The sequence below is a fragment of the Eumetopias jubatus genome, unplaced genomic scaffold (genome assembly GCF_037043125.1).
Source record: "Eumetopias jubatus isolate StellerSeaLion01/CBP00866 unplaced genomic scaffold, mEumJub1_p1.0 scaffold_12, whole genome shotgun sequence".
In the NCBI taxonomy this organism is placed as follows: domain Eukaryota; kingdom Metazoa; phylum Chordata; class Mammalia; order Carnivora; family Otariidae; genus Eumetopias; species Eumetopias jubatus.
Genome location: NW_028274818.1, coordinates 50517061 through 50543661, shown reverse-complemented (window position 1 = coordinate 50543661; position 26601 = coordinate 50517061). Strand labels below are relative to the sequence as shown.

General features: G+C 39.5%; 1 protein-coding gene across 1 annotated transcript in view; it reads left to right on the top strand.

Moving 5' to 3' along the window:
- PAPPA2 (pappalysin 2) overlaps positions 1-26601 on the top strand; it is a 260705-nt gene that overhangs the window by 69166 nt on the left and 164938 nt on the right. Inside the window, exon 3 of the mRNA XM_088016851.1 lies at positions 26214-26359. Coding sequence (XP_087872977.1) covers positions 26214-26359 — 146 coding nt within the window. The remainder of the gene's footprint in view (positions 1-26213; positions 26360-26601) is intronic.

The following is a 26601-nucleotide window of genomic DNA, read 5'->3' as shown; positions in this document are numbered from 1 at the left end:
TTGGTGACTTCCTCTTGATTTTTGAAGGTGAGAGGGCATGGGATCTAATTCCATCTGTCTGGTTTTAATTGCCTTTCTTATACAAAAGTGGACAGGAGTGGTCTCAGTGTGCAACGGTAGCTCTTGATTCCATTGTTGGGGGCCTTGCCTTGTTAGGAATATCTTTATTCTCTCTTCTCTATAACTACTCTTTTGCTTCTTTTTTTAAGATTCTGGTTCCAATTTCTCTTTGTCATTTTTCACTTTTTTCTCCCGACTGACAGTCTCTTCTTTAGGTCTTCCCAAAAGGGTCACTATGACCCTTCTCCTTGGGAAAGAAAGGGGTGGAGGTTATTTGTTAGTTATTGTCGAGGGCGGAGACCTTTTCTTTTTAGTTAAATTATGTCTGTGTCATCCCAAGTGCCTTGTACAGTGCTAAGAAATGGCAAGTTCCCCAAAAATGATTTTTGAAAGAAAATAGAACACATGATATCTGACATATTTAGATGCTTAATGATGAAGGTTGACCCTACTTGGATTTTTCAGGACAGTCATGATTTTAAATATTCTATTCTACTGTTTTGTAAAGTGCCCTTATACTATAAAACCACATCTTGATTTGGGTTTGAAAATATGCTCACCATACCCATGAAAAGTAAACACAAATCTGTACCCCAAACATAATACATATTGAAAAGAGAACATTCTTTGGGTATTTTACATACCCCTCTTGAAAAAGGCCAACATGAGAGAAAATAAAAGAAAGAAACAAAAATTGAGTGGCAGTGAGGAGGAGGTGGTGGGTAGAGAGCTGGCAGGTTTTGTTTAGCTCCGGTGGAAGCCTCTCTCTGGAACAATTTAGCCAGCGTTTTCATTGGCAGGTCTCAGCAGAGCCATTAGAACTATTAAACGAGTGTATTGTTTTGAGTTTTCTTTGGCCCAATCTCCTCTATTATTTAGGGAAACAGAATTGCACAGTCTCAGGGAAGAGAGAAGACTGCATGCCAGTGAATCGAACCCTCCTTCATGGCGTGCCGTGGATGAACAGGCTGGAGAGCTGGGGATTGCTAAGAATTCCTAGCCCCTACGAATTCCCATGTGCCAAGTGCAGTACTGGATCTGATCAGGATTCTTGGATATTTTTTTCACTTTCTGGTTAAAAAGTAATCAGAGTCTTGTGAAAGTTCCTCTAATAAATTACACAGCGGCCTTTTTTTATCTGGCAGTGAAGCCTTTTTAGAATGTCTGCTCAGGAGCACAGGGCCCTGATCTGGAACACCCAATCTCTCTGGCCTAAAAATAAACTTGGGTTTTAAGAAGGTGTGTGTGTGTGTGTGTGTGTGTGTGTGTGTGTGTGTGTGTGTGTGCATATGCATGTGAGTGTGAGCATGTGGAGGGGGGCGGGGGGAGATAAATGTGAGAATGCTGAATGTTGAAAATACTTTGTTAATAGATCCTGGAGTTGGAAATGCTTACTTTTTGCTTTTTAAATACAGGATGAGGCTAAACAGATGACCCATCCATCCTCCTTTTAAGCTTGTCAAGAATGTCTTTGGGAGAAATACCAGGTGAAAAAAAGTAGAATGAACTCACTTGGTCCTTTCTCTATGTCTCTGTTTTCTTTGTTAGTTATTGTTGGTTGACCCCTCTTTTGGTTTCAAGTATTGGAGTAGAGTTACAAGAATAGAAACAAAGTAGCCCAAACTCTGCTGAGGGAGAGTTCTCTTACGTGGACAAGCACTGCCTCATTTACCTTCACGTTCAGGGCCTGATATGTTACCTTGTGCGTGCTGGCTTTTTAATCATGAGGCTGCTTTTGTTATATCACCTAAAAAGATAGTGTGGTGCAGGATGAAAATTCTAAGGTCTAATTTGCCCTTTTAATCTTTAAAAGTTGAATTTCTCCTCCAAAATAATACATTCTCTTGGTGAATTAAATATTAAAATTAAACAGTAAAGAAAGAGTTTTAAGTTCTGTCTTTGTTCCATTTGCCCTGCTTCCTTCCTTCCACCTTTCTACAACTTGGTCAATTAAAAATTAAAATTGAACAGTAAAGAAAGAGTTGTAAGTTCTGTCTTTGTTCCATTTGCCCTGCTTACTTCCTTCCACCTTTCTACAACTTTTTAAAACAAGCCTGGGGGTACCTAGGTGGCTCAGTTGGTTAAGCATCTGCCTTTGGCTCAGGTCATGATCCCTGAATCCTGGGATGGAGCCCCACATCAGGTTCCGTGCTCAGCAGGGAGCCTGCTTCTCCCTCTCCCTCTGCCTGCTTGTCTGCCTACTTGTGATCTCTCTCTCTCTCTGTCAAATAAATAAATAAAATCTTTAAAAAAAAGAAGAAGAAAAAAACAAGCCTGATTCTGAGTTTAGATCAGTTTGTGAAAATATGCTCCATTGGTTTTTAAATAGGCATTATTTGAAAAACAATAAAAAATGTGCCATTTTCAAATGTGTTCAAGGAATGCTGAGTGGAATATTTGCTTTCTATGTACTTGGTATTTTGCCATGCACTTTACATATATTATTGCATTTAACCTGTGTGGCAGTTTTAGGAGGCAGGTACTATTACTATCCTCATTTGTTAAATTATTTTAAAATAATCACCATCATTTTTCAAATCATGAAATCCAGGCTTAGTGATATTATATAATGCTCCAAATCATACAAGAAAATGACAAAACCAAGTTAACCTGGACCATCTTAATTCAGAACTACAATTTTTATTATTACTCATGACATCCCCTGGGAATTTAAACAGAATTTAATTTTATTTAGTACAGGAGGTCTCAGAATATTTAATCTGCATTTAGAATAAAGCAGGGAGTACATTCCTCTCTCTCTCTCTCTCTTTTATTATGGAATTGTTTTGTGAAAACTACTTAAGGAGACTTTGTTTCTCTTGAGACTGAATCTTCTGAGTCAGAATCATCATGTTGGTCTTAAGGGCTTCTTGGTAATGGAGGTGTTAATTGAAACTCATACAGGTGTTTGCAGGAGCAGTGACATAAGTCAGGAAGGTCTAAGTTAGTATGTGCAATTTTGCATCAAAGTCAGCTCAAATATCCGTATTACTCCTAGAAAGGCCATTTGACTCTATAACCAAATTGCTACTTGTCTCTATAAATAAACTTAGATAAAATGGTGAGGCAGAAAGACTCATGCTCCCAGAATTTATTTTTTATTCCATGCTCCAATGAAAGATAATGAGCCACTTTTCTGGGCAGTGTCCAAGCTGTTCTTTCTCTTACAGAAATGCCTCTGAATGAGATGGAAGAGTTTTGCCCCAAAGAGTAAATTGTTGAGAAAGGCACAATTGTGTTTTCTATGGTTTATTACAGCTTAAATAACAATGATTGCCAAGGATACTTGACAGCATATCTAGTTGAACAAAATAAATTTGTGTGGGTCAGAAAACATAATCATGTAATATCAGAAGCTCAAGATTCAAAGAGATAGCATGTCCCCAATTTGGTAAGTTATTTTGTGTTATATGCATACAAAAACAATGTTAACAAATACATCAAAAGAGCAATAGTAGTTATCTCTGAGGAATTAGAATTTCAGTGCTATATAATTTTCTTGTAATTCTTTTTTGCATTCTAAATTATCTATAACATGCATGTAGTACTTTTATAATTTAAAAAGAAGGAATAACACAAGCAAAGGGAGAGATGCACTAAACAGCATGGTTGGGTGTGGGTGGGGAGTAAGTGATTTGATGTTGTTGGAACGTAAAGTATCAGCCAGACAATGACAAGAGATGAGGTGGTTGTAAGCAAGGTGAGAGTTTGGACAGATTCATGGCTTAGATGGGTAAGTCCAGTAACTATGTGGGTAACAGCTTGGGGAAGGTAAAACTGTAGGCAAGAAAACAAAAGACCTCTGCTATAGTTTGGGCAAGAGATAATGAAGGCCCATGACCGTGACATTAAAGTGAAGGGGTTGAAGTTGAAAATAATTAGTAGGTAAATTAGGTAAGTCTCAGTGACTGAGTGGATATTAAGGGTGAGAATGAATATGGGGGAGAAAGGATTACTCTCAGGTTTCTGTCTAGGTGAAAAGGAATAGAAAATGTCACTCTGAGGTCCCATCAAGACATTTGGAGCCATATATGGGAAGTATTGTCTTACCTCTAATCTTCACAGAACCATAGCTATGACACTCCCTTCTTTAAAAAAAAAAAAAAAAAGATTTTATTTATTTATTTATTTATTTGACAGAGAAAGACAGAGGGAGTAGGAGAGGGAGTGGGAGAGGGAGAATCAGGCTTCCCTCTGAGTAGGGAGCCTGATGGAGGGCTTGATCCCAGGACCCTGGGATCATGACCTGAGCTGAAGGCAGACGCTTAATGACTGAGCCACCCAGGCGCCCCTACACTTCCTTCTTTTTGAGAATGAAGGGATCCAATCACAGGATAGTTAAGAGATTTGGTTCACATATTGGTCTGAAAATGTGTTGCCTTTCTCATGTGTCAGTTTTTCTTAAGTGAGTATAAAAAATGTAATAGACCTCACTGAATCAAAAAATAACAATAGCAAAAAATACCTACTATTTATTCTGCTTTCTTATGAGTAGCCACTATGCTAAGTGCTTTCTGTAGTATGCCATTTTGCTTTCACACAGTCATTAGAGTTAATTATTACTTTATGCTACAGATGAGAAAACAGAGGGTAAATCATGTGTCCAGGGTCACAGAGCTAGTAAGTGGCAGAGCTGGGCTCTAAGTCTATGTCTATCTGAATTCAGATTCATGCTTTAGAAACATATTTTAGTACAGAATAGGAGTTTTCAAAGTTTTTCTGTTAATTGGCTAGATAGTAAATATTTTAAACTTTCAGGCCATTCATGGTCTTTTTTGCATTTTCTTCTCTTTCTTTTTTTTTTTTTTTACAACTCTTGAAAAATGTAAAAGCCATTATTAGTTCACAGGTCATACAAAAACTAGCCACAGACTGGATTTGTTCTGCAGTCCATAGTTGTGGATTCAGGGTCTGCAGTACACACACACACACACACACACACACACACACACACACACACACACACTCTTTAAGAGGACATTGGTGGTGAAAGGGTCATATAGAGATGCTGGAGTGGAAGGAGAAAAATGGAGAAATAGCTTAGCTCTAGGTTTCCTGGGGAAAGGGAAATCCAGCTGGAATAGAATATCCATGGTAAACACAGGGAGACCACAAGAGTGTGAGTCATTGCTAGGCCATAGTCTGAATGTGATCACTCCGCCAACAAATGATCCTCAGATGGCTTCAAAGCATTAATGTCTGTGGTGGGAGAGGGAGAGAGAGTGAGGAGAGAAAATGTGCTCTCTAGATAAAATATTGGACCTGTCCATCTAGAAAAGACAGCACAATAGGTTGGCTGAAAAGGTGTGTCTTTCTTGGCCTCAACTCTCAGAGGAGAGGGGAGGGTGAGGAACAAGCCGACTGGGGAATGGAGAAGGGAGATGAAAGGAGACTGCCTCTGTGTATATAGGACAACTGCAGTGGTTGTAATGGTCTGGCAACTTTCTGAAATCAAAGTTTACACATGATAATGCAAGAACAAACAAACAAAAACAAAGAAAAATTCTCCCATCAGGGGCCTCTTCATCAGGAGAAATGTATACTGATAGCCGACCGGAGTCTATGGGCTTATGAGAACTTACCGAGTGAGAAGGTAGAATTGGGAGCCTTCTGTCTCTTGACACATGATGACTCTTGGCTGTAGATTCATGCAACTTCTGGGGAAGTTGTGAGTACCATCAGAGGGGCCCAGAACGCTTTGCTGCTTTTGGAACTTCCTATTCTGTACCTCCTCCTTACAACCAATAACACTTGTCCCGGAGTCTGTGAATGACAGGATATTTTTTAAATGCTTATTTTATTATCTAGTTGCCCTTTGCACTTAATTGTTTCATCAAAAGAAGTCAGCTCTGATACAGAAGTAGCTGTTTTCTGCATTACAATGTGTATATCCCATAGTGGAATTTATTTTAATTCCTTTCAGGGACTCAATATTGAAAACTATTTCAGTCATCATTAGAAGCAGTGCTGGACCATAGCTAGAGAAAGAGCTCTGGAATCGGAAGGATCTTTGGTGAAGTTTCAGCTTTCTACCAGTCACCAGCACAATGCCATTAGTGCTATGCTGGAGGGACACAGAGTGTGCTCAGGTAATACCTAGGCCAGGAACCAGCTCTGGACTCAGCAGTTGGGATGGATACTAGGGAAACCTTCCTGGAAGAGGTGATATCTATACCAATTTTTGATAATGGGTAGTTATTAGCAAAAAAATACACAGAAAAAGAGCATTCTGGGCAGAAGAAATATTTGTGCAATTTCATGAAACCAAGAGAGAACATAACACAGGGGCAGAGCTTTGAGTACTTTGGGAATTTGGAAAAACAATATAAGAGAAATAATGGCCAGAGATGAAGCCAGACAGGAAGCAAGGGTCCAGATCATGAAAGGCTTTGAAAATATATTAAGGCATTTGGATTTTATCTCAGACACACTGGACACCATTGGAGTGTTTTAAGCAGGGGAATGGCTTGCTCAGATTTCCATAAGGAAAATGGAAGAAGATAGGGGAAGAGTGGAGATTAGCTAGCCAGTAAAGATTTTGCTCATAAAACCACAAGAGAAAATATGTTGGCTTCAAACAATGACATGGACAGTGGGTGGGAGAGATTAGAACTTACTGGACTTGGTGATTGATTGGATGTGAAATTGGAGAAGAGTTTAGGATAACTCCCTTCTAGGGTTCTGTGCTGGATATGGAGTAATGGTGAGACTTGTCTCCATGATAGGGAAATGCAAGAAGTGGAAACTAAAAGGGAGGACGAGTTGAATTTTAGACTTTGTTCAGTGTGAGGTCTCTGAGGGACACTTAGGGGATGATATTCATTAGACAATTTGATATATTTACCTGGAGCTGAGGAGACAAATCTAAGCTAGAGATATATTTTGGAGTTATCGCTGCAGAAAAAGCTGCATAAGTGAATGTGTTCACCCTAAGGGGATATAGAGAGTAAGAAGTAAAAAAGCAAAGGATAGGCCCAGGAGAAACAGTGCCTAGGAGAGAGGGAGCAAAGGAAGGACTCATGAATGTATGAGAAGGAGGATTCATAGAGTTGGAGGCAAACTAGATGAGTGTTGACTTACCAAAGGCAAGTGAAGAGGAAGTCTCAAGAAGAAAGTGGTAAATGATGTCACCTGCCTCAGAGGTCAAGAAAGTAAGGACAGAATGGTGTCCACTGGATAGAGCCGCTGGGAGGTTATTGGTGACCTTGCAAATGACAGTTTTACAAAGAATGTTGAGGATGAAAGCAGAACATCTTTAAGCCCAATTTATAATTAACAGAATTTATTCTTATATAACATTTATAAATTCCACATCTAGGGAAGAATCACCAACTTTGAAGTCATTAGTAGCAACAGAAATGTTCCTCTTTTTCCTTCTCCTTAGTTACTCCTAAGTAGGAATTACAACTAACTAGATTTGGAAGAAGGTGACCATGGGAGTATTTTTTTCACAGATCCTATCTAACTAATCCCCCTATATCTCCCTAGTAAGTGGTCTCCTGTTCTCTGTTCTTCCACAGTGAGTATTTCATACCTTCTAAGTCTTGTCAAATTTCTGGACTCATCACTTCACCTTCTCCTTTATTAGGAAAGCAGCATAAACTAGAGAAGTGGTCTCTCAATGTAGTGCCATCAATCCTCAAAACAGTTTGGGTTTTTACCTCCTTTTCTATCACATGGGCATATGTTCCTCTTTGTCTTTGAGGAGATTCCCAAGAAGTGGTGCCTCTGACAGGAATTTCAGTATTTGTGATTTACAGAGGATTTCTTTTAGAAGAAAGGGTGAGGGAAATAGGATAAGGCAGGGCAAGGGGCTAAGCAAGCCTATGGCCTCGGCTAGAGTCTTACCTCAGCCCAATCATACAGGGAGCTCTGGAACATGAACCATGCCATGGATTTGGACCCATATTGGGGCAAAGAGCTGGATTTTTGCACTCTTCTGTCTGTCAGTCAGTCATTGTCTGTGAGCTGCACCTGGGAGGAGGCAAGCATAATCTCCTGTGAAGCAGCTCCTATTTGGCTGGGGAATTGTCTATCTAGGCTGTTAACAGCCAATACTCACAGCAGCTAGAGGGTCCAGGGTACCTGCTGGGGCGGGGTGCCACCAGTATCCACCCGTCTCCTGTTGGGTTCTGCATTTAATTCTCTTAACTATTTCTTTCTTCATTTTCTCTCCCTTACTGGCATCTTCCTATTAAACTAATTTAATAATGCTCAATTTCCTATCATAGAAACTTCCTACCCTCCTCTACATCCTCACGCTCTTCCTTCACTGCGGAGATTCTTGCCCATTATCTTTTCTTCCTTACAACCCACTCAGTCCCCGACCCACTGCAGTCTGGTTTCTGCTTCTACTAATTTTCTGAAATTGCTTTTGTCCAAGTTACCAACGTTTTTTCTGTTGTTATTGTTGTTTATATTTCTGATGGAAACTTTTCTGTTCTTCTCTTACTTCAATCGCCAGGAACATTTGGGCTGATCTTCTCCTTTGGCTTTGGAGATAGTGGCTCTCCTGGATTTCTTCCTACCACTTCATCCTGCCTCTCAGACCTCCTTGCCAATTTCTTGTCCGCTGCCTATTCCTTAAAGTTACTGTTCCTAAGGTTCTGGTATTATGACTTCTCGTCTCACTCTGTACACCTTTTTCTGGCCCAGATTGAGACTTTTGAGACCTTCAGAAAAGATCATGCCTTCAATATCCTGTTATATGTAATTCAAAAGTAAATATTTATATTTTTAAACAAAGCAAAATTAATATTGTCTCTATCTAGACTTTCAGATTGCACAATTCTGGATATGGTTTTGAAAATAAACCCTCTCTCTCTCTCTGTCCTGGTTCCCTAAGCACATGTTGTATTGAGTATCTCTATTAGGAAGTCAGTAAAGCACTACCTCATTCATTCCAGACTTTTCTTATCATCTATGTGTTAATGCTTTTAGAATTCATATACTGCTCAGATCTAAGGCACCATATACACCTGTCCAATAAGCATCTCTAATTTGATTATCACAGATGACTGCAAACTCCACCCAGACTTGTTCCTCCTCCTACTTCCTAATGCTCTTCAGTGAATTGCACTACCCAGTTACTCAGTTTTAAAACCCAGAAATCATATTGGAATCTTCCTGTTCATCACCCTACCTCATCCAATTAATCACCAATTTCTGTTGGGTCTATCCCTGAATATCTCTCAGATCCCTCCACAGCCTTCCAAAAGGCTTCTCTGCCTCTAGTTTTGCCTTCCTTGAATCCATTCTGCACACTTTCTCAAGACCAATCTTTCCAAAAGACAAGTTTAATCATGTTCCGTCCTTGCTTTAAAGAACTCTAAACTTCTTACCATGGGTTACAACACCTCCCGGGACCTGGTTGCTGTTACTCCATTCAGCATCAGTGTTTCTACTTCTCTCTAACTCTTGGGAACTACTTCCTCTCCCTTCCCCAGGGCATGTGGCCTTGTATCAGCTGCTGCCTCTTCCTCCTATGCCACCTCCTGCCCAGGATATCTCCTTCTTGTCTGCCAGGTCTTGCTATTATGCCAATTCTGAGAAGACCTACCTAGCACCTCCGGTCTTGGTCAGCTGCTCCTGTCCATAGACTCTCACTACACCTTTTACTTTCTCTGCAAGGGTCCCTGCTGAGTCACAGTGCAATGGCCCATTTCCTTGTCATCTCTGCTATTGGGCCACAAACTCCATGGGTTAGGAGTGTTATCTGGGCTTATCCAGCCTTGTACCCTGGTTGTTCAGCACTGAGCCTGAGATTTAGCAGGTGTTCAGTAGATACTGTCTGAACTAACAAGTGTGCCATCCTGCATTCCACAGTCAAAGTGTGAAGGATTTTCAGTCATCATAATCCTGTTATTATAGGATTCATTCACCTTCCGTCCTATTCAACAGAATAGAAAGTTAAGGGTTCAGTTTGGTGCATATGTATTCTCAGAAAGAACTGACTTCCGTGGTGTTGGTGTGTATGCGTACATGAATGTGTATGACATATTACAGAAAGAATGATTTGCTTGAAAATCGGGTTCGAAGGAAACCTTTTAAAGTGTTCTAAAGTGATGGAAGAAGGAGCTTTAGGAAAAGAGAAAAGGAACACAAAAGAATGACTAAAATACTGGCTGACTTCATGAATTTTTACCATTAGTTGAAATGTATCGTGTCTGCTCCAGTTACCCACAAGGACCACTCCTCCCGGGAACAGCTTCCTATTTTTAAATCCTGTGTAATGCCTATGGAATTACATTGCCCATTCCTACCCAGACCCAGAGTTTATTGTTAACACACTGTTTTTGCCAAGAACCTGCTCTGTCTTTAGTCACCAGCAAAGAGTTGTCAAAGAGAACATATTTTTGTCTGTGGGCATGTTTTTGTCTCTTGCTCTCTATTGGAGGCAGTAAGTCTTATATGTTACTCTTTGAAGTTTGGCTTTTTCAGAGGTAACTAGACCCTTGTGGAAGGGTCTGCAGCAGATCAATGTTGGCAAATTGTGAGGGGGGAGGAAAAGAGTGTTCTTTGGTTCATCTAATTACAATCCATCTCTACCATTGACATATTCAACTACTATTAAATGAACACTTGATAATATACAAGATGATATACTAAGTTGCTCTCACACTGAGAAAGACATGGTACTTGACTTCTGGGAACTTTGTCTAGATAATGAAATAAAGAATGCTCTATAATATTGAAACAAAGAAGGCTCTATTTTATAAATGCCAATTTTTTCTTAACAGAACTATAACAATATAAATATATGAAATTATCCATGTTTTTAAATGTTTTATTGTTGAACTAATAATACATTGTTCAAAGTACCACCAGTTTCTCCCCCACCCCTAGACTAAACTGCACCCAAGCAATAACTTTTGGAAATCTCATGTAAGTTTTACCGCATGTGCCGAGGAAGTATGAACTTACTTTAAAATTTTATTTAAAAGAACATTACTCATTAAAAAAGAATGCTGTATCTCAATACAGAAGAACACAAAGAAGAGAAAATTAGTTTAAATCTCACTACCTATTTCATCCCCTTCTAGATATTTAGATTGACATGTATGTGGTTTTAAGGAAATATAATTATATTACACTTCTTGTTGCACAGCTTGCTTCTTCAATCAATACTAGGTTGAGGGCACTTTTCTTTTCTTTTCTTTTTTTAATTTGATTTTATTATGTTATGTTAATCACCATACATTACATCATTAGATTTTGATGTAGTGTTCCATGATTCATTGTTTGCGTATAACACCCAGTGCTCCATTCAATACGTGAGGACACTTTTCTATATAGATCTATACACATCTAGATCCTTTTTGATGCATTCATGATATGAATATTATATACCTTTAATTAATCTTCTCAGATCCATGTTAATGGAAATTTACATGATCTCTCTTTTGTTATTATACTCTTGTTTGCTATTATACTCTTCTATTAGCATAATATACCACAATGTTATATTATCCTGTACTTCTACTTTTTTATGTTGCTATTACACTCTTCTTGTTCATGCATATTTGAAACTCATACAAATACCTTCTTAAGTTAAATATCGAGAGGTAGGATTTCTACTGTTGACAAATACTGCCAAAGCAGGCTTGCATATTATAATGGCTGTTGTGTGTTATAAACTAGACTGAATGAGGTAGAGATTCAGAGTTAGGGGCTCATTTCGGGCTGGGGTAACCAGTGTGGGCTTTACAGAAGTGAGATAGAAAAGGGGACTTGGATGTCAGCTACAATTTTGATAATTGTACAAGTAAGGGGAGAACCACATAAGCAAAGCAGGGAGGCAAAAAAGACAAATCGAAGCATGTGTCGTATGGATGGGTCAATGAACGTAGCTCAATCAATGAGGAAGTGGTGCTAGTGGAAGCCTGGAGGGTAGGGGGTAGGCTGGGGTCAGATTACAGGGCTTTGAGTGGCAATTTAAAGGATTTTAAAGGACTGTTGTGTAGGCCACAGGGAACCAAGAGTAAGCAGAGAGTAGGCTTTGATGTTGTGGAGAGAGGACTGGAGTTGGATATTAGAGGAGAAAAATAAGATGACATTTTGGTACATGGCAAATAAAGTAAAAAGGACACAGTGACAGTGGCAAGGGAATGTGGCAACTAGTGGAATTATGATAGCATGAATAGAAGAGAAAATTAAATTAGGACTGGGTCATCTGGGGCAGGTGAGAGGATTAAATCAGTGAGGTAGATAACCTGTAGGTTTGCAGTTTCCTTGGGCTGCCCTTACAGAGTATCCCACACTCTGTGGCTTCAACAGCAGAAATGTATTATCTCACAACAGTTCTGGAGGCTGGAGGTCTGAGATCAAGGTGTTAGCAGAGTGGGTTCCTTCAGAGGACTGTGAGAGAGAATCTGTTCCATGCCTCTCTCCCAGCTTCTGGTAGCCCTAGGCATTCCTTGGTTTATAAGCCGTGTTTTCCCTTTCTCTTCACATGTTCTTCCCTCTAGGTCCAGATTTCTGCTTTTTATAAGGACATAATCATATTGGATTAGGGCCCACCCTAATGATCTCATCTTAATTCGATCATCTGCAAAGACTATATTTCCCAATAAAGTCACATTCACATACCGATGTCTTTTGGGGACACACAATTCAGCCTACAACAGGGGCTATCCTGGTATAAATAGTCAAAAGTGTGAGAAAATCAGGGTACCTGGGTGGCTCAGTCAGTAAAGCGTCTGCCTTCCATGCAGGTCATGATCCTGCAGTTCTGGGATCAACCCCTGCATCAGGCTCCTTGCTCAACAGGGGAGTATGCCTCTCTCTCCTTCTGCCCCCCCCCCCCGCCCCAGCTCGTGCTCTTTCTCTCACTCACTCTCTCAAGTAAAAATAAATAAAATCTTTTTTAAAAAGTGTGAGAAAATCGAAAAGAGGGAGATATAGGTGTAGAAATCAATTGTATTAAGATAATCATTGAAACATGGCTAAAATTAACAAGTCAGGAAACGACAGATGTTGGCGAGGATGCAGAGAAAAGGGAACCCTCCTACACTGTTGGGAATGTAAGCTGGTGCAGCCGCTCTGAAAAACAGTATAGAGGTTCCTCAAAAAGTTGAAAATAGAGCTACCCTATGACCCAGCAATTGCACTACTGGGTATTTACCCTAAAGATACAAATGTAGTAATCCGAAGGGGCACATGCACCCCAATGTTTACGGCAGCAGTGTACACAATAGCCAAACTATGGAAAGAGCCTAGATGTCCATCAACAGATGAATGGATAAAGAAGATGTGATATATATATATATATATATATACAATGGAATATTATGCAGCCATCAAAAAATGAAATCTTGCCATTTGCAATGACGTGGTTGGAACTAGAGGGTGTTATGCTAAGCGAAATGAGTCAATAAGAGGAAGGCAAGTATCATACGAACTCACTGATACATGGAATTTGAGAAACAAGACAGAGGATCATAGGGGAAGGGAGGAAAAAAGGAGACAAGATGAAACCAGAGAGGGAGACAAACCATAAGAGACTCTTAATCTCAGGAAACAAACTGAGGGTTGCTGGAGTGGAGGGGTGGGGGAGGGATGGGGGGCTGGATGATGGACATTGGGGAGGGTAGGTACTATGGTGAGCGCTGTGAATTGTGTAAGACTGATGAATCACAGACCTGTACCCCTGAAACAAATGATACATTATATGTTAATAAAAAAATTTAAAAAAAGATAATCACAGACCTGTACCTCTGAAACACATAATACATTATATGTTAAAGAAATAAAAGAAGATAGTAGGAAGGGAAAAATGAGGGGGTGGAATCGGAGGGGGAGACGAACCATGAGAGACTATGGACTCTGAGAAACAAACAGGGTTCTAGAGGGGAGGGGGTTGGGGGGATGGGTTAGCCTGGTGATGGGTATTAAAGAGGGCACCAACTGCATGGAGCAGTGGTGTTATACGCAAACAATGAATCATGGAACACTACATCAAAAACTAATGATATAATGTGTGATGATTAACATAACATAATAAAATAAAATAAAAATTCACTGAGGGGGAAAAATAAATTAAAAAAGATAATCATTGAAACAATGAGAATGCATTAGATCTTCAACATTGTGACAATTCGGCGTTGTAAGAGGTAGTTCGATTTTATATTCTGTTTAACATAAGACTTACCTCTTCAACATCTCTGCAAAGTGATCCTTTAGCTTTTGCTTGGATGTTCCTAGTAATAAGGAATTCTTTTTTTAACAATTAAAATTTATTAAGTTTTTGGGGTGCTTGGGTGGCTCAGTCAGTTAAGCGACTGCCTTCAGCTCAGGTCATGATCTCAGGGTCCTGGGATGGAGCCCCGTGTTGGGCTTCCTGCTCGGCGGGGAGACTGCTTCTTCCTCTCCCTCTGCCCCTTCTCCCTGCTTGTGCTCTCTCTCTCTCTCTTAAATGAATAAATAAAATCTTAAAAATATATAAAATTTGTTAAGTTTTTAAAGTATATTGAGGCAAAAGATACCTCCTCATAATTTTACTCTTTGGCCCTAATCCTTTCCTCTGGAGCTATACAGAGCAAGATCCTTATATGTCATTGGATTGTAAATCTTTAACCAGTTTTCTGGCTGCCCACCCATCCCTGCCATTTAGATTACATATGCCCCATTTCTTCTGCCGTTCTTCACATGGCATTGTTGTCAGATCTCCCTCCTTTTTAGTCTCCCTCTTCTGGACATGTCTCAGGTTCCAATGTCCTTGGAGAAGGATAGACTAACCAAGCACAAGTCTGTTCATGGCAGTGCACTGTCTTTGTGCCTAGCACTGACTCTTAGGGGTCTATACATTTTCCCTCAGGGAATGATGGAACATTGTTGGCAAGTGAAATCTATAGGCATTTTTTTTCCTATTAATTGGTGCCAAATCCAGAGTCCTTAGTACTATATTTTAGCCATTGCATTCTTTGTGTTTAACTTTGGATTTACATTTGAAACTTTTGAATTTTACCTCTTGAGTTTACCCCTATAATTATTGCTTTGTGAGACCTATTTGAATCTTTATCCTGCCACCCAGCATATGATCTCTCTTCAGTTAATGTCATTTGTAAACTTGATAAACTTATATTGTATGAATTCTTGTAAGACATTGATTATATAATCCAATGAAATAGGGGCAAAACAGACACCTTGGCCAAGCTATTAAAAACCTCCTTTCAGTCAGTCCCTAAATTTGGTGAGGGCTGTTATGAATGTATAACTGTACACATTTTTCCACCCTCCTTATAAAGGTCTCGTGAGCAATATATCACATATCCTATTAAATCAAGGTACATTTGTCTAAGGAATCATCTACTCTAGCAAATGCAGTAAAACCCCCAAAGCAAATGCAAAAGAAGTGTGATTACCTGTGCATGATTTTTTTTTTACCCAAGTAAGCCCATGGTAGTTTCCATACTCACCTTTTCCTTACCTAAGTGGTAAAAATTTGCCTATTTAATAACACATTGGAAATATATCTGGAAGTTGACACTGAGCTCACTGATCTGTGGTTTCCAAATCTCTCCCACCTCCAAAGGAACTTGAAATACCTTTCAGTCTTTGGCCGTCTTGCACCTCTCCATTACCCACAAAGATTCCTTGTTATGTAACTACCCAAACATGTCTTTTGGGGGATTTTAGGGTACAAGTCTTATGATTCCAGAGACTAATTCATCCAAAAACAATTCTTGCACTATTTCTTCCATCAATTAGGACTTCTAGTTTCTTTTGGTTATATATATCTTTGGCTTGACTATATCTTTCCTGACTTTTCTACCTTGAGAACCAAAATCAAATGTGGAAAACACAGCTGGAATATCATCTCTGAATCAGTCAGTATTTATTGGAAAAAAACCCACAAAACATTGTTGCCATTTTAAATAAAAAGGATTAAATACGGGAATTTTGTTGCTTATAAAGTTTTTTAAATTATTTCTTTCTTTTTTTCTTAAAGATTTTATTTATTTGAGAGAGAATGAGAGAGAGAGAGAGAGCATGAGAGGGGGGAGGGTCAGAGGGAGAAGCAGACTCCCTGCCGAGCAGGAAGCCCGATGCGGGACTCGATCCCGGGACTCCAGGATCATGACCTGAGCCAAAGGCAGTCGCTTAACAAACTGAGCCACCCAGGCGCCTGCTTATAAAGTTTTTATAAGGGCTTGAGTAGTAGGATTTAGGTTGGGCATCCAGGAGTATCTCTCAGAATGGCACTGAAGAACAGGGCTGCCAGTGCAGCTGGCCCCCACCCCGCCTTGCCACAGACAGGAAGGTAACCACCATTGCAGTCATGCTGTGCCCGCTAGATGAGCACAAGAAGCAAGTGTTTGCCGCACAACCTGCTCCTCCAAGGGCACTCTCACCCAGCCATGCTTGCAGGCAGAGAAGGAAAAAGCAGTAAGGTCTTCATCTCACTGCCCTCTTCCAACTAGAGCACAACTGATTGGCAGACTCTAAATCACATCCAGATCCCTAGGTATAAGAGAATTGGAAAAATGGGGGAATTCAACTTTTCTGTCCTCCAGAACAGGAACACACTAGAAGGAGGAGAGAATAACCTGCACAAACCAATTCACGACATCTGCCACAAAGTTTGCAGTACCTTATGAACATCTGGTTCTCCTAGCTGATTTTTCACTTCATCCTCTGTTCTTGCATGTAATTTGTAAAAAAAAAAAAAAATATTGTAATCCCAGTATAGCTAACATACAGTGTTATGTCAGTTCCAGGTGTACAATATAGTGATCCAACAATTCTGTACCTTACTCAGTGCTCATCATGATAAGTGTAATTTTGCGTGCACTGCTATTATAGTGCCTGTCACCTTGCATTACAATTATGCAAGACTGAGTTTCTTGAAAACAAGAATCATATATTATGTATCTTTTTATTGCCGAGGCCCAACACAGTGACTCACAGATGCTGGGGAAACCAGTTTAAGAATAGAAGAAAGGATGTGTGCTTTGGAGTTAGAGGAACTTGAGTTTAAAACTTACCTCCAAAACTTACAAGCTGTGTGGTTTGGGGCAAGTGACTTTAATTTTGTAAACTTGAATTTCTTATATGCAAAGTGAAATAAATACACTAACCTTACAGGATTGTTGTGAGGTTTCTATGAGAAAATATATATGAAGTGTCTGTCATGAAGTTGGGACTCAATTAATTTTGATCACTATTATTATTAGGGCAAATACATGATTGCCAGGTTAATGAATTATTGAATAGATTTGCACTTTCACAATCATTTATCTTGGCGACAAGGCAGACGTTGAAGAGTTCAGCTTTTTTTCCCTTCTGTGTCATCATACTGTCTATTTTTCTTATTACTCTGAAAAATGGAAATTTAAAAATTTGTCATTCTTTGCAGTTTTTTCATATTTATGGCTGTCCTCAGCTTTATCTTTTTTGAGCCTCTTTTTTTTTTTTTGCAGTTTATGCTGTTCCTCTTCCCAAAATCTACATGTGTTGCTTTAAAATTTTAGCTTAGCAGATAGTTCCTTTATCAAACCTGGTTCTTTTTGATGTTTCATGGCTCCTTTCACCTTTATTGGGGCAATCTAGAATTCAGTGCATTTTCAAATTTATATACTTCTACTTCCAAAGGGCCATTTCCCCCTTGAGAATCCTAGAGTAAGGAATCATTCCTTCCTTTTGGAACTCTTTTTCCCTAAAGCTCAAGTCCTTGTTGTTACCAGCCTCAGCTGTTGCAAAAAAGTAAAATGTAGTTTCTTCCATTGAAGGAGCTCATCCACCCCATGTCACCAGATAGTTCTTTTCTATTAGAAAGAATTAAAATCAAAGTATTAGATCTCTTTGTTGTTTCCTGAACTTTTTGAGAGATATTATCAGGAAGTTAGGGAAAGTATTTATCAGAAGGGCTGCAATTGTTATTAGCAGAATCAGCCTTTTGGCAGAGATATTTCTCCTCTGAAGTTCTGGATCATCACTGTATTTTTATTTTGTGTCAATTTTGGAAACTGTTTTGGGAGGAATCAAAACTATCCCTTGCCTGACAAGGCCAGCTACAGTTTGTGCCTAGAAAAGCTTCATTGTTTTTTATTTTCACTCCAAGCTTTTCATGGTGGGTTTCCTTCAGGTTTTAGATTTAAGTTGTGTTTGCTTCTTTCTTACACTGTGGTGTTGCCTCCATTTCATTTAATTTTTTTCTTGTAAGCAAGGTCTGCCCCTCCTGAGATATAACCCATGATTAGTTTCCCATCAAGTCTTTGAGATGATACTTGCTTTTCTGTATCACGATGTTGAACTGTGTTGCCAGCTATGTAGTCATCCGAGGCCATAGGTACTGTTATCACTAATATAAGGTTTATTGAACGCTTATGTATGGTTTTACAAGTATTATTTCATTTTTTCCTCCTAATAATTATATACAGATATGTCATTATTCTCATTCTACAGATGACACTGAGATGTAGTGATGCTAGGTGCCTTGCCAATGCCACGTGGCCAGTGAGTGGAAGAGGTCGGATTTAAGACCAAGTCATCCTGGTGTGGGAGCCTGTGCTCCTCAGGATAGTGACACATTGGTTACCTCTGACCATTGGTTTGATCATTTTCTCTTAATTCTACTGAGTACCTCCTCTACCATGCTCTTCTTCTACCTTATCTGGACCTAACAAGTTATCTGGGTATTTTCATGCTCGTCTTCCAAATCAATTTCAGGGTATATCAGGGTATGGCTCCCTTGTTAATGTAGGCAAGCTACTGCCAAGAACTGGAATGGTGGGATATACTCTTTCCTCCTCTTGAGCCCATAATTCAGGAATCAAAGGACAGGGTCTCTTAAAACAAATCTTTTCTTTTGTTACCATCTTCTGAAGCCATATGTTCAATCTCCATATGCTCTTCTTTTCCAAAGATATTATATTTAAGTAAAAGAAGTTGCATGTATTTTCTGGCTAAAAACAACAACAAGCTTACTGGCTAAAACACAAAGATATTATCTTACAGTCCTGCGGGTCAGAGGTTTGACATAGGTCTCACCAGGCTAACATTAAGGTGTTGTTAGGGCTGCATAGCTTGCTGAATGCTCTAGGAGAGAAGCCATTTCTTTGCCTTCTCTAGCTTCTACAGGCCACCTACATTCTTCAGCTTGCAGATGCCTTCCTTCGTCTTCAAAACCAACAAAGTAGCATTTGTCTGACTCTGCTTCCATTGCCACATCTCTTTCTCTGATCACAGGCAGGAAGGGCTCTCTGCTTCTAAGGACTTGTGTAATTAGATTGGACCCACTCAGGTAACCCAGAAAAATCTTCTCATCGTAACATCAGTGTTTTTGATCACCTTTGCAAAGTCCCTTTTGCCATGTAAGTTAACATATCCAGGGATTAGGGCATGGACATCTTTGGGAACACAATTCTGCCTATAACCAAAGCTATTATGACACTGGACTTCAGACCCTTCCAATCTCTAGTTACTTCTTTTATTGCAGCCTCCAGGTCTTATACACTTAAACATTTCTAAAGATTTATTTATTTGAGAGAGAGAGAGAGAAAAAGATAGAGAGAGAGAGCAGGGGGAGGCACAGAGGGAGAGGGAGAGAATCTCAAACAGACTCCCTGCTGAGCACAGAGCCTGACACAGGGCTCGATCCCATGACCCTATCAGGACCTGAGCCAAAATCAAGAGTTGGACACTTAACTGACTGAGCCATCTAGGAACCCAACACTTAAACATTTCTAAAGAATAATTCCATTTTTATTCTAGTAGTATTACATATTCCCATATGAATTAGCAAAACTGAGTTAATGTTTTTGGTGTAGTAAGTTTTGTCAGGTTTTTCCTATTTGAATTTGAAGAAAAAATATACTCCCAGTTGATGATGTCCTAGTTATGATGATATCTGCCCTCTTTTATGGCATTCAGAAGAGAAACAATAATCATCATGGTGTCTTCCCTGGGGCTAGTTAGGAGGTGGTTGATTATATTGAGAAGAGTGCAGGAGAGGGGAGGGAGGAAGAAGGGAGGAATCTTGGGTTTTCTACTTGTGTCATGGAAAGGGTAATAGGAGTAGCACCAATTCAGAGAGGGACACTGGAGAAGTAGCTGTGGGGAAAAAGACTGTGAGTTTAGTGTCAGAGATAAACCCAGTCCACACAGCCCTGTGGGCACAAATGAAGTCATATTACCATTAACAATGAAATCACATTAGTCCAATATATAACCCAAATCTTACCCTCATACAATGTTCCCTTTCTCTAGTATTTTTGGGAGTCTCCAGCAGGGTGTGCCTTAAAATTCATGGCTACCAGTTTCTGTGGTTCTCCTGCTGTTTGCCATTGAACACTGGTGATTGGGGTTTACCTTCTCTACTGACATTCAGCCTTTCCAACTGATGCTTTTGCCCTCACTGTTTCTCTAGGGAAAGGCTGGCTTCCTGAGAGAGCTGGCTTCTAATGCAACCCAAGGGTGTAAAACTCTCAGTGCTAGAATGGTGCTGACATCCCTTAATTCTTTCCAGAAATGGAGAGAGTGTCCCCTATCCTCAACTGGTGCTTCGTTTTGTCATTAGGCCTTAAAGCATTGCTTGTGTATCCCGGGTTGCACTAATTTTATGAAAAGAGTGTTTTTTGTTTTGTTTTGCGAGCAGTTCAAAATCCAGTCTGTAAAATTAAGTAGGAGATAAAATGCCATTGTGGTCCTTCCCTTGTCTTTGCCTTCTATCTTTCTATGGACACAGATACATATTTCTTCTGTGTTTAGCCAAAGCTCAATTCTTCCTGCATATCTATCCATAGAAAAGATGTCTACAGATTCATTGGTTAGATCACTATTTCAGATTCACTGAAATTTCTTTTGTGCTCATGTAGAACCACCCATCACACTGACATTTTGAACTCAAGATGTCTGTGTATGATCTAGGTGGAGATGTCCTGCTATAAAAGAGAAACAAGAATCTAATCTATAGTTATATACATATACATATATATAAAAAATATATCTATCTCATATGTGTGTGATGTGTGTGTGTGTGTATGTGTGTATATATATATATACATATATATATATATTATCCAAGGACTGATTGTGCTTCAACGTTTAGGAGTAGAAGAGCTCCCAATAGTGAACAAGGAGCATGACAAAAGAATGTACCAGAAACTAGACCACAGAATCCTGGGGAATAACTTTTAATGATTAGAAGGGGAAAGAGGAATCCTTTTGAGAGTGGTCTCAAAAGCAAGAATACAATCAGAAAATAACATTGCAAAAAAAAAGTAGAGGAAGTAGAGAACTTTAAGAAGCAGGAAATAACTAAATATGAAAATGCAACAAAGAATTATCGTAAGAAGTTGACTGAATTTTTTTCATTTTGTGAGGAGGGACAGTTTGGAGGTCACTGACATTTTAACAAAAGCAGTTTTGATAAAGTGATGCCAATGAAAGCTAGGTTACAATGGGATTAGGGGGTACATGGAAAAAGAAATGAATAGGAGATCAGAAAGTTATTCTTTCAAGAAGTTTGAATTAGAAAGGGAGAAGGAAAAAGAGGGTGTTAGCTATGATTTGCTCAGAAACCTCATCCTGTGGGACCAGAGATAAGGGCATAAAAATAGGTAAGGAAGTGAATGTGTGTGTGTGTGTGTGTGTGTGTGTGTGTGTGTGTGTGTGTGTTAGAGTCCATGATGAATGGCTTCAATTTCATCACTGAAGAAGGAGGCATGATCATTTACTAAGTCAGGGGAATAAGAGATTGAGGTTGGTGGGAGAGGAGGAGCAAGAGAAGAATGGTGATCTCAAATCATTCCTGGAGAGGGGGTGACCATAAACAAGTGAGAGTATAAACAAGTAGAATTAAAGATCTACAGAAGATTGGGAATAAGAACCACTCTGAGTAAGGGTGACCATGAATATGAGGTGTAGGGGCAATTGGAGGTAAGAAATTCAAAAAGAAGACTGTTTTCAGTGATGTTTCACATAGAAGAATGAAGGAGGAAAAATCGGAGGGAGAGATGAACCATGAGAGGCGATGGACTCTGAGAAACAAACTGAGGGTTCTAGAGGGGAGGGGGGTAGGGGGATGGGTTAGCCTGGTGATGAGTATTAAAGAGGGCACATTCTGCATGGAGCACTGGGTGTTATGCACAAGCAATGAATCATGGAACACTACATCAAAAACTAATGATATAATATATGGTGATTAACATAACAATAAAAAATTAAAAAAAACTAATGATGTAATGTATGGTGATTAACATAACATAATAAAAAATAAAATAAAAAAGAAGAAATAAAAAAAGAAATTTACTAAGTGATGGATGGTAGGAGGTAGGGAAGGAGAAGGCTGTGGGCAAGGCACTGAACCCTTGATGTGTAGGGACTAACCAGGAGGTGGGAAAATAAAAAGAAGAGTAAAGTGTATGGTGATGTAGTAGAGTGCCAGACACCTAAAAGCAGGAGGAATTTAAGAGGAGAAAAACTAAGTTTTTAGAGTTGCACTGGGCACAGGGAGAGCACTAGTTGGTACTCTGCAGATTGATAAGCCCATGGTTTGAGTACAGTGAAAGGGTTGGGAGAGCAGGCCAAAGGTGATATTCACCAGGAGGAGGAAGCAGTTTGGCAGAGTAGATAGTAGATGGGGTGGCAGATGGAACCCTTCTGCATATGTTGGATAGAGAACCATAGTATACAGTAACAACAGAAAGGTTTTGGTTTGGCCAAACCAAAGTATCCCAATGTTGGCACAGTTGTTTCCATGAGGCTAATTGCCTGGGGATCCTAGGGGGCATCTGGTTTTGTTGTCATGGAGGCTGCCTTACACCCTGTAGAGTGCAGTCAGGTCTTCCTCTGGAGAGGACTTGCTCTGAGATCTCAGGGCACACAAGCATCCTTTATGTCTTGTTTTTCAACATGCCAATTTTTGATACTCGTTCAACATCCTTCAGACAGTTCATGATCGTTTTCTTCTTTCTGGCTTCATTCTTGCAGTTATTTCTATCAGTCTATAAAGGAGTTACTTACTCAGCTGACTATTAAGCTAGAGCACAAATAGGCATTTTAAAATATTTTTTCACTTTTACTTAGTCAGAAACTAAGCAAAAGTTGGGCCTTGCATGTACACTTAGACACTGGAGTGCGGTCAGCAGTCAGGGAGCATGGCATGGATCAAAATGAATGCACTAAGTCTGGGGGACAAAGAAACACAAGTGCTGGATACCAGGTAGTGGTTAATCCCAGTAGGTCACAGTCATAAAATGGTGAGGCAGGTGTGCATTCTTCCAGGGGCCATGTCAGAAATAACAGACTTGAGCAGTGGGCAGAACAACTTAATATGTCAGTCTCAAGCAGAGCTTGTTTCTGAGACAACTTTTATAAAAATCAAAACACAACTTCACTTTGGTTGGTCTGAGTCCCAGGGAGAAGTCTATGGTGAGTACCTCAGTCTAGAATATGGACAGTATGAGCAAAGGGAGATCCTGGCAGAAATTAAGCAGATTAATGCAGTTCATCTTCCTTTTTATACATAGTTCTGGTCAGTTCAAGGCACTTATGCTTTTTATGACATTTATGTATATTATTTGACCTTTCCTTGAATATTAAGTTATTTTAGATGTCAAGTCTGTCTCTTCACAAATCATTTCTAAAGCTCTGAATTTAAGAGTAATATTCATTTTCCATACCCAATGTCTAAGCCAGGCTCTGATCACATTAGTAAGATGTTTATCTTTATTAGCTCCGATCAACTTGTGAAAAGGTGTACACCTTATAGTAGGTAGGGCATTCAACATATAAAACCGACACACTGATATCTAAGTTTTATTTTTGGATTAAGGAATAATCTAGAAAAAAGTCTTTGTTCCCAACAAAATAAGATTTTCTTCTATCATTTCAATTAATGACTGTTTCCAACTGTCTGTAGCTTTTTAAAAACGTGTTCTCCTCCTTATACTTGCTGATTTCTGTCCACATATATCTTTGTGGAGTGCAGGAGTCACAGTAACCACACCCAGTTTGCCACCAGCATGACATAAATACTCTCATCTGGAAGGGTAATTTATGGCTGGAGAGAGGGTTGGGGAAAGAAGAAAAAGGAAGATAAGTAGAACCAGCTAATGAGGTTGGTGGTGGAGGAGGAGGCCTCTTGGAAGGTGCTCAAGGGAAATTAGTGGAACAGCTGGGTTGAGGGAGGACAGAAGGATGGCAGCCAAGACTGGTAAATGACAGATGGAGAAGCCAGTAACACAGAGATAGCCCAAGTAAACCATGCCAGGACCTGGGGGATTTGGGGAAAGTGAGGGAGGAGAAAAGAGAGAAAACTGTCAAGTTACCAACTCCCAATTTTAGTGGGAACTCTGGAATAGGAACAGAGAAAGGGTGTGACTTGTCTTCCTTGGTATCCTGAGCTGTGTGTAGGCTCAGTCTCTGATTCTCTCTGCCCTTATTTGTCCTTTCCATTCCTTTCATTTCCCATCCTTTCCTTTCCTTTCCTTTCCTTTCCTTTCCTTTCCTTTCCTTTCCTTTCCTTTCCTTTCCTTTCCTTTCCTTTCCTTTCCTTTCCTTTCCTTCTCTCTTTTCCCATTCACCCTCTCTCTGCTTCATTCTTCTGGCCTACATCTCCATGTTGAAGAATTACTTGATGTCATCACAGCTCCAAACCATCAATTTGTCAATACAAATTGCAATTATTTTTAATAAAGGAGAAAGAGAAAGAGAATGTGACTAATATCCAGGGAAAACCAGGCAACAGTCCAAAAAACATTGTGTCTCCAGGAAAGCAGCAGAAGGAATATCCCTCTGATCACATCTGACATCACCTCATGGAATTTGGATGATTTCTTGGGGCTTAAAACTATTTTTCCAAGATATTATTAGTCAATATGAAAAAGTATTTTTAAATCTCTTTTCTCCCAAGTATCTTTGGTTCTAAAGCAGAATCTTTTTTGTTTCTTAACTTGTATTCCCCTTTTTGGTTCTGTTCCAAAGAATACAAAAACAATCTTCCTTGGGATCTCTATTTCTTGGGTACTCCTTGCCAGTATATCCTACATGTGGATTAAATAGATTGCATCAACAGTGTGATTGGGAGGCAGAGCAACCAAGAGAAGAAGGGTCATGCTGTCCTAACATGAGCTTCTGGATTTCAGCTTGTCTATCAGAACAGCAACAATGAAGCATGATCTATAAAGGAAATTTCCAACTAATGTTGAGGAAACTGTCTGCCCAGTTGAAGTTGTGATAGGAATATTTTCCCTTTTGAGTGGCAGACTATGGTCACTATGAGAAGCATCCTGTGAATCCAAAGGGCCACTGAGCTCTGCTTTAGCTGTTTGTTCTTAAAATAGCTCTTCAGTGAGAATGTTGAGTGAGCCTGTTTGCTTATAGTAAGTTTAAAGTTTCACTGATGCCAGGAAGATGAAGGTCTTTGACTATATATGAGCTTATAAAGAGATAAAATCCTTGTTTCCCTTTTTTATGGGCCATATGGCATATGTCTTTAATAGACCTTTAATTCTGTGCATAAGTGTAAACATAATATTGCCTAGTACGTTGAAGGCTACCAGTAAAGATACTTGGTAAGTAGCATAAGGTAGTTGGAGTTATAGTAGTTTCTATGGATTAAGGGACTAGAAAGAAATATATATATACAATTAACATTCTTTGCAGTAACTTTATGATATCCTCTTCTACCTATAACTCATCTATTTTTTTCCTCTTTTTACTTAGGTTTCCTGGCCACTGTTTTTTTTTTTTTAATAATGCCCAAAGCAAGCATATACTGAAATAGATTCAGTTGGTCCTCTGATCATAATAATGTTCATGCAGTGTGATAGAAGGAACCAGGAATTGAGAGTTGGAAGGCCTTCTTCGCCATGACCTGGGGTTAATACTCAGGGCAAATAATTAGGAGTATCATTGGATTTATCTTGAAGAAATAATCTAGATGTAGAGTGGGAATTGAGTATGATGTCAAACACTGAGTATTTGTATAAATAATCTAGTGCTAAAAAGGTAAAATATTATTTATCTTGGAATAAATATCCCAAATGTGTACTAGTGCCTTTTTTGTTATCTTCATGACAGCCTGGTCTCTGTCTCTCTGCCCCTCCAAAGGCCAATGATGGCTGGGAGTGTCAGTCTGTTTAGGTATGGTTCTGCTTTCTATGTACTGATCCTTTGGTGTGACATTTGTGCTCTTGTGTGCTCTCCAGGGCATACATGAGTGTGAAGGAGCTGAAGGAGGCACTGCAGCTCAACAGTACTCACTTCCTCAATGTCTACTTTGCTAGCTCAGTGCGGGAAGACCTTGCTGGTGCTGCCACCTGGCCTTGGGACAAAGAAGCCATCAGTCACCTGGGTAAGTGAAGTGAAGACCAAATATGGTAGAAAAATTGAGGAGGCCCCAAATGATTATGTGAAATGAGTTTGAGGAAAAAAGAAAGAGAAAATTAAATTTAGTCAATGAATTAGCTGCCTTGGGCTGAGAATGGCTTTTGGGAGAATCTGTCAAAATGTTTCAATACAGACAAGAAGGAGGTATTAGAGCAAACAGTGGCAAATACTCAGGATGTTCTAGACAAATATATGATCTAGATGTAA